The 11,771-nt window shown below is 42.0% G+C and overlaps 1 protein-coding gene across 1 annotated transcript; it reads right to left on the minus strand.

The window, feature by feature from the left end:
- Positions 1 to 838: 838 nt before the first annotated feature.
- Positions 839 to 7,173, minus strand: ncaph2 (non-SMC condensin II complex, subunit H2). The gene is made up of 19 exons (XM_069145416.1): positions 6,837 to 7,173; positions 6,253 to 6,354; positions 5,869 to 5,930; positions 5,709 to 5,784; positions 5,393 to 5,449; positions 5,194 to 5,273; positions 4,870 to 5,090; positions 4,568 to 4,653; positions 4,308 to 4,391; positions 3,622 to 3,685; positions 3,442 to 3,543; positions 3,265 to 3,309; positions 2,996 to 3,066; positions 2,605 to 2,722; positions 2,099 to 2,191; positions 1,775 to 1,824; positions 1,515 to 1,616; positions 1,205 to 1,354; positions 839 to 1,128 (listed from the first exon to the last, which is right to left on the minus strand). Exons 1-19 carry the CDS (start codon positions 6,942 to 6,944, stop codon positions 988 to 990), a joined length of 1,812 nt encoding a protein of 603 aa, XP_069001517.1. The 5' UTR covers positions 6,945 to 7,173; the 3' UTR covers positions 839 to 987.
- Between the last annotated feature and the right edge of the window lie 4,598 nt (positions 7,174 to 11,771).

Raw genomic sequence — 11,771 nt, forward strand, 5'->3', positions numbered from 1 at the left:
ATGAACTAATAGAGAAATCTTAACACTGTTAACAATGTAGTAAAGTACCAGATTGATATTATTAATGATGTCTATCATCTTATGATCACAGCACGTGTGAGTTACTCAGTGACGTCAGTGAAGAGTTTAGTGTTGCTCAACAAGCTTGGCAGCTTGTTGAAGACATGAGCACACATAAATACATATAAAAATATTTTTTGGGAATACTTACCTGAAATTAATTTTACAACCTTTTTGAAAAAAAAAAATTACAACAATTGGATTTACTTCTCCACCCTTTACCCAGCTCACTTACATTAATTTTATTTGACCTTTTAATAGCAAAAAATTCTCCCCATCCATCGTGAGCACAGCTCACAATTGGATCCTTGTCCGCTATCAGAGGTGACAAACCCGCCCCCTGGCCTGGCCAGGCCAGAGACACACTAGACCCACAAAATCCACAACAGGAGGGAGTGGGGTGGGGTGGGGTGGGGTGAGGTGAGGCGAGGCGAGGCGAGGCGAGGCGGGGCGGGAGGAAGGACTGCGCTCCACCTCCCATCCATTCATTCAGATGGAGGGGGGGGGATCAGCCTTCTCTTCCTAACTGTATGAATGGCGGTCTATGGCATCTATGCCACAGGAGGGACAAAACCTTAAAGGCATAAGAGGGGCCTATTGACAATCACACACCAAATTACAGAGCACTACCACCTTTCCTCTAGGAGTTATGGAGCCATTATATTTCTGGTTATGACCTCTAACCTATAAACTTATATAAAGTACAGACTAAATGTGAATTACTATCAGCAGTTGTAGAGCAGACAGACAGAAACATGAACTGCAGGCAGACTGAAGTTGATTACTTTATTACAAATATTGTTATTTTAAAGACAGATTTCTTGGAGACATTATCAGAAACATTTCCTGATTGACAGTTCGGAGAGCTCCAGCTCGTTTCCTAAGGGCAGCGGTGAGGAGCAGCAGGTTATCGATGGTCGCTGAGACTCAAGCAGTATTTAGGTCAAAGACCGCCGAGGTTTTGAATCTGTCCGCCGCCCTGACCGTGCTCAGTAGAGTCAGACCCATCGTGTCCAAACTGTCCTCCAGACCTGCAGCACTGTCCACCTCCACCGTGTAGTCGTTGGCCTGACAACAAACAGATGTGGTCAATAATCAATAAGCTGCAGTGATCAGCTGATCAGCAGCAGAGAGTCATGTTTACCAACTGCAGTGAAGCCAGCAGGAACTTGCAGGCCTCCATGTTGTCCAAACCGTGAACGATGGACGACAACGTCCTGCGACCGCCAACAGCGCCCAGCGCCGCCACAATCCGATCGCCAAACTCATGGATGTCCAGTGGGGGGCGCTGCTCCTGGAAGAAAAAAACAAAACAGGAAGTGACAGAGATCAGGTCTAAACTCAGAGCAGCATCCTGAAACAAACAAACAAACAAACAAACAAACAAACAAATAAACAAACAGGAAGTGGCCCGGATGTCGGATCCAAACTGAAGCAGTCTGATCAGGTTGTACCTGCAGGACCAGCTCCGGTCGGATCATGTCCTCCCAGTCTTTGACCCGTCGGGACAGAGCCGTCTCCTGAACGTAGCCCTGACTGTTCACCACCAGCTGCTCCTGAACGCAACAGAGAAGGATCTATCAGTCTGATCAGCTGTCAATCAAACTGTCATTATTGATCAGTCATCAGTGAATCATGTTTATAGTTTAATATAAGAAACATCACTGATCAACAGATGACATCACATGTATTGATAATGTTATTAATCACTTACCACTCGCAGCTTCACCAGATCTTCATAACTCAGTTCACCTGTGTGAGTTTCTGTGCCCCCCCACCACCCCACACACACACACACACACACACACACACACACACACACACACACACACACACACACACACACACACACACACACACACACACACACACACATTAGAGGTCTGATGTGAGTATTTCTACAACAGGAGGTTACATGGTCAGACGTATTGATCAGGATGTTCCTGATTGGGTTGTTGTGGTGTCCTCAGGACTCTCTAGTTTTTACTGATACTGAACTAGTAAACAGATGTTTGTGTATTCATCTGCAGGTGTGTACCAGGTGAGATGAAGTCTCCTCCTCTGAACTCGGCAGGAACATCATCAGGAAACACTCCCTGTTCGTTGTCCGAGTTGTCGTCGTCGTCTCCACCTTTAAAAGATTTGTGTTATAAACAGAACAAGTGCAACACTGGAGCTGAAGGTGCTTCATGATACTGTCACACTGAAACAGTTCAAGTCTGAAGACTCAGCTGAATGTGGTGTCAAGTTTTCACACATTTCATTTTAACGTGTGTTTTCACTCTGAAACTCACAAAAAAACAGCAACAATCAGCTTATCGCCATCATTTATGAGCCACAAACAGTAAAAACTATAATTATTGTTAGGCTTTTCAATCAGCTGTTAATGCTAACACTAATGCTGACAAGATGAAGCCAGCCGTAACCATGGTGATGTTCCCATGATATAAGAAAAAGTTACATTTTTCACATGTGGAGACTCAAACTCAACCATCAGGTGTTTAAATTAATCTGGTACGTCTGTGATTTCATTATTTTTGGTACCCAGCAGGTCGGTGTGTCTGAACCCATCCACAGGCTCCTCCCCCTGCTGCTGCTGTTGCCCCGCCTCCTCCGGCTGCAGAAAGGTCCTCCTCAGCTCCTCATCAGAGACCACCACCCCCTGTGTGACATCACACACGCATCATTAACAGGATCATGTGAAGAGTCGGCCCATGTTCAGATTAACATGCTAAAAACACGACAACATGTAAGTTTCATTTCTGTTCCACTTTATATTTCTCGTCCCTGATTTGATCAGCAGTCATTAAACTTTATCCTTTAAATACAATGTTTCTTCCCGAGTCGGGTTGACAGATGATCGGGAGTGAAGAGCTGTGATGAAGAGGAGCTGTGATGAAGTTGATGGATCAGTGTTGAATAAATAAAGTCTTACAGCTCTCCTGTTGATTCTCCTCTGAGTCTTCAGTCTGTTTTTCAGAGTGTTCAGGTAGATGTAGTTCATGTCTGGAAGGAAAAACACGTCAATAAAACCATGAAACATCATCAGAGTCTATCAGAAAGACTGGATCATCTTCATCTACAATCAATCAGTCTATAATCATCTTCATCTATGGATATTAGACTACTTTCTTCTATTAAAATGACATCTTTTCATTGGAAACTGTTTTCAATCAATCGATAGTTATTGATCTTTGATATCACCTGTAAACTTCGGTCCACTCTTCATCTTCTGCTGCGGAGGATCGACTGGAACACACAAACACTCCTCAGTCCACAGTAAACAGGAAGTAAACAGGAAGTAAACAGACAGTAAACTGTAAACACTGATTAAGCCCCTCCCAATGTGTAAAGTCTTCCAGACTGCAGCACCGCTCTTACAGGTTCCGCTGAACCAGGTCCTGAAGTCCTGCAGGGACACGCCTCTCCTCCTCTTCCTCTTCCCCCGGTCCTCCAGCCCGTCAGGAACCTTGTAGCACTTCCCTGAAGATAAAGAGGAAACACAATCAGCGCTCTGTAACACTCAGGCCTGTCTACACACCTAACAGTCGCCAGGGTTACCTGGTTTAAAGGGTCTGTCCTCTCCGACGACGGCGTACAGGTCGTGGAACCTCCAAACATCCACCTGAGACGGATACACACATTAACCCTTTCATTTCACAATAACATACATCTGAGAGGTTTCAGAGGAGAAAAATATGTCAAAAGAAAAAAATTAATAATTTCATTATTTAGTTTTAAACAAAATATTCAGACAAAAGACTCACAAAGAATGAAGTCCCTTTAGAAAGAAAACATTTCAAGTTATAATTTTAACAGAAAAGATGAAAAATTACACCAATTTAATATCATGACATAATTTTAGGAAATTACAATGCAATTTATGACAAAAGGTTACAAATTTGTGAGGAAAAAGTCATATTTCTGCAATAGTTAACTTACTAAAGTTAATAATTCATCTAATATAGAAATAAATTCTTAATATATTTGATAAATAGGTGAAAACCAAACAACATATTCTAATTCAAATAGTCTAACACGAGACAGAACTAAATTTCCTGGAAAATAAGCTGTGTAACTAATTCATTCATGAGGAAAAAAAGTTTAAATACAGAGTAAAAATGTTGTTTGACCAAAAAAAAGTTATTATTGTAAAGATAAAGACAAAAAAAAAAAAATCATATTGTGTAGTGTCAATTTTATGATCATGTGATATTGTGATGATGGTGATGAATCTGTGTACTTACAGAAGGTAGAAGCTCCTCCCCCTTCCTCTGTGTGTCTCCTTCAACCTGCCGTCTCTCTCTGAACAGACGAGCTTCAGTCACAGCCTGAAACATTTAAATCAACACTGATGAAACATCACATTAAATCAGACATCAGACGAAATCAGCACAGGGATTGTGGATGTTGGCACTGCAGACAGTTTCTGAGGGATGGAGGTCACAGGAGGACAAAGCAGCATGTAAACAAACAAACAAACAAACTGCTCATCAATCAGACTCACCTGGTGTCTGTCCACCTGCTCTGTGTCGTCATCCACCTCCATGTTGTCCTCTGCAGCTCCTCCTCCATCATCTTCATCACCAGCAGCTACAAAAAGGAGACAATCAACAATTAATGTCAATAACCTATGTCTAACAATAATTTATGGCAATCATTTATATTCATATCAAAAATCAATAACAATAATCTATATCTATCACTATCAGTCAGAGGAAGGTCCTGCACTAGAGCAAAGATCTAATGTAGAGAAGAGGATGATGATGATGAAGGGTGGTTCAGTGTGAGGTCAGAGGTCAGACGCACCAGGCTGCTGCTGCTGCTGCTGCTGCTGCTGCTGCTGCTGCTGCTGCTGGATGACAGAGTCTGCAGGAGGATGAAGAGGATGATGATGATGATGATGATGATGTGCCAACAGGAAGTGAGCAGCAGCGGACCTGAGAGTCAGCAGGATCAGATCTTCATCACCCGGCAGGAACTGGTTGATCCGGAAATCCTTTTGGCTACACAGAACCTCCCCTTTCACACTGGGTCACACAGAACCAGACACTTAGACCACAACCAGAACCAGAACCACACAGAACAAACAGAACATCCTCCTCTTCACCATACCGATCAATAATATCTCACCTGATGAGCGGTAGCTTGAGCTTCTCACAGGCTTCAGGAGGGATCAGAGACTCAGGAGGAAGAGGAGTCACACTGACAGTCTGAGGAGGAAGAGGAGGAGGAGGAAGAGGAGTCACACTGGCAGTCGGAGGAGGAAGGTGAGGAAAAGGAATCAGTTACAGGTCATGATGAAGAGCGGTCAGACAGGAAACGGACTCACTGAGCTGCAGTCGTATGACTGACAATTCCCTGAAGCCTCCAGGTCCAGCAGAGTGAACTGAGGACACAGACAACACAGCCTATGTTACCCAGAATGCCCTGGGACAGCTGTGAGGTTTGAAACATAGCATTTGTAAAAGATTTTTTTTTTTTTAATTAAAAAAAAAAATCCATTAAAAACACTGTCAATTAAAGCTCCATTAAGACGTTCGAGTTACGGCTGTCATTCTGCTGAGTGAGGACTTTGTTATCTGGACGTTCTGACAGAAACATATTTTAATAAATATCTGTAATTATCGTGTGGTTTGGTTTCTTACCTCGTCCATGTCGTCAGCATGGTGGTGGCTCGACGCTCCGTCGTCCTCCTCGGACGCTGATGCCTCCTTGTTACGTCTGTCAGGAGAAAACAAAAGATCAGGACATCGAACATGAAATGAAATCCTCCTGAATGAACTGAGCCCTGGAGGCAGAGCTCACCTCTTCTTGTTGAAGTTGATGTACTCCAGAGTCTGGTACACCAGGCTGTGCAGCAGCTCCACCTGAAACACACATGGTGACAATCAGTAAGAGCATCTTTGCGCTCACATGACCTCTAGCCATATTTATTTATTTAACTTTTTATGTTTTTTTGGATATATAGTTTGTGTGTGTGCATGTGTATTAACTTATTCACTGCTCCTATTTTTTTTTTATCATTATTTTTAATTATCTTACTTTATATATATGTATATTGTATATTTCTTTTTTTGTGTGCACCTTCTTGTGTTTCTTTGCTGCTGTAACAACTAAATTTACCCACTGTGGGATTAATAAAGTCCAAGTCAGCCTAAATCCAAGCCTAGCTCCGCCCCATTCACCCACCTTCTTGCTGTAGATGCAGGCGGTGCCCTGGATCAGCAGCGCTGCTTCTGCAAAGTTGACGCTGGTCTTCCCTCCATCGAACGTGATGCACACCTCATCCAACTGCAAACAGGTGAACACAGGTTACACCTGAGTCTGTTCATCATCTTCCTCTGTGGAACTGCTCTTCATCAGCTCACACTGAACTGAGTCTGATGGACACATGTCAGCACACAGATGTGTGTGAGACAGACAGATTACAATTGTGAGCTGCAGGTCCTCTCCTGTTTTCAGCCTGTATCTGTCCACATTTAGACAAACTATCCCTTTAACAGCAGATGAACTGTGTGAGCAGCTCCTGTCTGCAGTGCATCATGGGTAATCAGACCACCATCACTGATCACTGTGAGACTGAAGGAAACTTAAAATAAGAAAGATTCTCAGGCAGCTCCTGAACTGTCCGTCTCTGGTCTCTCAGTGGAGGTTTGAAACAGAATCTCCTGAATCTGGTTTTGTTGTTCTCTCGCAGACACGTTTACAGTGATGTTGATTCATATGAGTCAACAAACAAACAAACAAACAAACAAACAAACAGTGGTGTTTACCTCCTCTAAATAGTCGTTGAGCTCGGACGCCACATCGATCTCCCAGTTCTTGGTGAGCTCTCGAATTGGCTGCAGCAGGTGAGCGAACCTGTTTTCTGTGGCCTCCATGACGACTGAGCAGAGAGTCAGAGGCTGACGTCAAAAGAACAACTACAAAAACACTTTTCCTTGAAACGCTGTAGCAGTGCGAGTCAAACACAGGCCCGTGGACCAAATCTGGCCGTCCATCTGATATAGTCGGCCCACAATGAGACGTTTCACTTCTAGAGTTTTACATCACACCTTTGACATAATGTCTAATCAATCTCTAACTGGTCCAGTCACAGTTATGACATCATCAGCTGATCAGGATCATTTCAGCTGATCAGAAACAGCTCAAATATTTAAAGTGTTTAATCTCCAACATTCTTGTTTATTTTGCTGTAAACCTGCTGGTTTGTATCTAACTGAATGTGATGAAAACTTATGATCTCACCGTTTACTCATGTTGGATTTCTACTGTAGATTTATCAAGAATAAAAGCAGCTATTTACTGTGTTAGCTGGTTGAACAAGACCTCACTTAATAGCTTTATATTTTAATTAATCCACTGTTTATGTATTTTAATGGAGAATTCTTTATGCAAGAAGTTTACAGGAGAATAAAACGGAAATAAAGCACCTCTAAGTTGTCCTGAAGAACCAGCTGAGTTGTTTCGTAATGTCACATTTGCCGTTTTAATTTAAATTAATTTAAGTTTTAACACTGAACTTCATTTCTACGAGCTAAACTGTGACGCTGAAGTCATTCACCAAACTACATTTAAAAATTTAAATTGGCTAATGCCACCTTCGGTAAAACGAACCTTCACAATTCTCAGAAAAATTGCACTTCTTAGAGACAAGCTGTTAACTGTCGAGCAGCCTGTTGAATGTGTGAGTCTCCATGTATACACACACACACACACACACACATATATATATATATATATATATATATATATATATATATATATATATATATATATGCTGCAGGTGACTCGTTCACATTTTACTTCGGTCTCGGGCTGTTTTCATAACGCAGGGCTGTTACAGCTATGACGGTGTATTATGGGAAAACTTAACAGCTCCACGTATTGAACTATACGCGGAATACCACAAGGCATCCCATCGATTAGTCACCTCTCTTAACTAGTCTTCTGTCCCACACAAGCTTACATAAAACCAAAAGCAAATTAAGAAACGCTGCGTTTTTAAACCCAACCTGGCTGACTGTCCCCAGAAACATTTAACAGTTAGATTCTGATAAAAACAGCACGTGAGCACAAACAGACGAGGTTAAGGTGAAACTGTAAAGTATTTTTAAATGAAGAAAACAACGAACAGAACTGACCGTGAATCCTGACCGGACGGTCGCAGCTCAGTGTCCGGTAGCCGTTAGCAAAACAGTCAAACTCCCCGCGCTAAATCTCTTCTTCGCTGCTGCTGTGAGTCGATGCAGCTCACCGCTTCCCCCTGTCGGCCTCCTGGTGTGATGCAGCCTGATGGCCGCTAGATGGCATCGCTGCAGTTTGTAAGAAACAGATTTACTGTGCTGCTGCTTGATTGTAATTAAAGAAGACATGACTCGTTATTAATAACTAATATTTATTAGAGACATGCATTTAATGTGTCTGATGATAAAATGAGGATTTTCTAAAACACATTTTTGTTTATTGATTGGTTAACTTCATACAAACTGCAGCAAAGAAAGAAAAAAAATCAATTAACTTCAATATTTTATTGAATATTTTATGTTCTTATGGATATCATGATATCATCTCTGTCATAGAGCTGTTTTGTTTTTATTTTGAACAGTAATTATTATAAGTAATTACAAGGAGAATATATGATATTTGTATTGCTGTCTTTGTTGGAAGTGATGTTTTATTGACTAGTTGAAGGATGAAATATGGGATGATCATCTGATGAAACTACAATCATCAGTTGCAGCCTCGTCCTGACTCTCGTCTGCATCCTTTAAAACATTTGATAGTTCATACACAGACTGACCAACAGGACGAGCTGCTGTCAAACACCTACATGCAATGAAATATGAAATATTAGCGTGTATAAGTGTATAAGAATATGAAAATATAAGAGTGAAGACGAGAGAACAAGCAGCAGCTGTTTTAAGTCAGAACTTTTGAAATTAAATTTCATGCAGATAGAAACATGATGAGATTTTCTCTGACCGCATCAGAGTCTGCTCATCAGGTTGGACACACAAATCCTGCTGTCTCTGTGTGTGTGTGTGTGTGTGTGTCTGTGTGTGTGTCTGTGTGTGTGTGTGTGTGTGTGTGTGTGTGTGTGTGTGTGTGTGTGTGTGTGTGTGTGTCTGTGTGTGTGTGTTTTGTTGTGATTTAATAAAATGTTGTATAGAAGACTTCAAAACAACCAAGAATTGAAAAAAACAAGAAAATACAGAATAGATATATTGATTAAAATTAATGATGATGATGCCCTGTGTTTCAGGAAGCCTCCTCTTCCTCCTCAGCAGCAGTCAGAGTATTATTAGTCTGAGAGGATGGCTGTAATTAATGTGGAGTATGGTGTGTGTGTGTGTGTGTGTGTGTGTGTGTGTGTGTGTGTGTGTGTGTGTGTGTCTGTGTGTGTGTGTGTGTGTGTGTGTCTGTGTGTGTGTGTGTGTCTGTGTGTGTGTGTGTGTGTGTGTGTGTGTGTGTGTGTGTGTGTGTGTGTGTGTGTGTGTTGGGGGGAGTGGAGGGGTGCAGCTGGAGCTAAAAATAATCCTGATTTAAATTTAACCACTCGGTACTCCAGGAAACCAAAACATGGACATGGACACACAGACACACATGGACACACATGGACACAGAGACACACATGGACACACATGGACATGAGTTTTCTGCATCAACAGGTTGATCAGCTTCTCATCGTCATGGCCACTGAATCACCTGAGAGGAGGACAATGACCTCTGTCCGTGGGTCCGTCTGTCTTTATGAACTCAGGGACACCTGCTGGGGAGAGTCCTGTAAACTGATTGCAGCCTAAGCCCCGCCCACAAACCTCCTCTCTGCCCATGGTTGGATCAGCCGGGAGTACGGCTGATGGAGACAAACAGAGACATCCAGAACTGAGCTTCAGAACCGCTCTGCAGGAAAACCGAGGGTGACATCATCAAGGCTACTTCCTGTTTTTATTTACAGTCTGGGGTTTAACTTCCTGTTTTTATTTACAGTCTGTTGTGACATCATAAAATCACCCTGAGGTACAAACTGATGGAGAAACGTCTGTCCAACATCTTCTGAGGTCTACAATGAGTCCGGACGATTTTCCATGATGTGACATCCTGGGTCACCGCTCTCCTGCATCATCGTCATGGTAACCATGAGATCCCAGATGAGTGGCTGACAGATGTGTGTTTGTGTTCTCTGATTGGCTGCAGGAGTTTAACTGATGTGTGTGTGATGCAGGCGGACACACACACACAAACACACACACACACACACACACACACACACACACACACACACACTGAGCAGGATGAATAAATAGTACGAGGACGATGCTCTCGAGGAAACTGCGACTCAGCAGCAGGTGAAGTGTTGCAGTTTCACTTCCTGTCAGATAATCTGTCTTCCTCACAGCGTCGTGTCGCCGGGAGGAACAACGGAAACCTGCGAGAAGACTCGTCAGGCACTGGAGGGAACTGTTTATTATTATAAAATAATCCTGTTTATTATTATTAAATAATCCTGTTTATTATTATAAAATAATCCTGTTTATTATGATAAAATAATCATATTTATTATTAAAAAAAAAAAAAAATCACATTTATTATTATAAAATAATCCTGGTCATTATACATTAATACAAATAATCCTGTTTATAATTATAAAATAATCATGTTAATTATTATGTAATAATCCTGTTTATTATGATAAAATAATCATATTTATTATTGTAAAATAATCCTATTCATTATCAGATTAATATTTATAATCCTGTTTATAACTGGGCCAGAGAAAAAAAGTGTGTGTGTGTGTGTGTGTGTGTGTGTGTGTGTGTGTGTGTGTGTGTGTGTGTGTGTGTGTGTGTGTCTCCGATTGATGATTTCTGGAGCCTTTCCTCTCCCATCAGCACTGAATCCATCATGACCCGAAGGCTGCAGGAGATCGTAAACACCGGTCCTCGTTCACCACAGGATGGATGAGAGTGTGTGTATGTGAGTTTGTCTGACCTTGTGAGGAGCAGCTTGGTTTTCAGACCTTGTGAGGACTTGGTGTTTGGTCCCCACTTTGAGGGTTAGGTCAGAATCAGGTTTATGTTCAGGACCAGGTCCCCCACACACACAGACAGACAGACAGACAGACAAACACATATGTGTGTGTAAATATCTTCCTGGGTTTGTGAGGATGTTTATGTTGCGACACAAACAGTATCCTAACAGTTTATAATTGTTATTATTATATGGTCGTCATGGCAACAGTAGTACACAGACGTGGAGATGAATGTAAACAGCAGTAGGAGTGGAGATTTAATAACAATATTTAGTCCCTTTATTTTTGATGGGAGTTGGGTGAGAAGAATATTGGTCCCTGACCTAATCTGATCAAATTGATCATCAGTTGTAGTCTGTCTGGGTTTCCTCTCTGTTTTGTCAAGACATTATATAAGAGGATGTACTTTAAGTTCCCTCAGAGCTGCAGAGAACAATAAACAGCACTGCTCATGAACGTGCGTCTTCACACTTCACAGAGCTTCATTATTTACATACGAGCATAAAGACGGCGAACACATGAGGGTCTATATATACACTGCAGAGCCCGGGGCGTTGCATTCAGTCTCATATGAAACACGGCAGCTGCATTACTGTCCAGAAAGCACACGGCAGAAGAGATTCTCATAAAGCCCACGAAGATCTGTTCACTCTGTCACAACACTGACGGTGTT

Source organism: Embiotoca jacksoni, unplaced genomic scaffold (genome assembly GCF_022577435.1).
Source record: "Embiotoca jacksoni isolate LCO1_2020_lvr unplaced genomic scaffold, fEmbJac1.0.p SCAF_125, whole genome shotgun sequence".
Classification (NCBI taxonomy): domain Eukaryota; kingdom Metazoa; phylum Chordata; class Actinopteri; family Embiotocidae; genus Embiotoca; species Embiotoca jacksoni.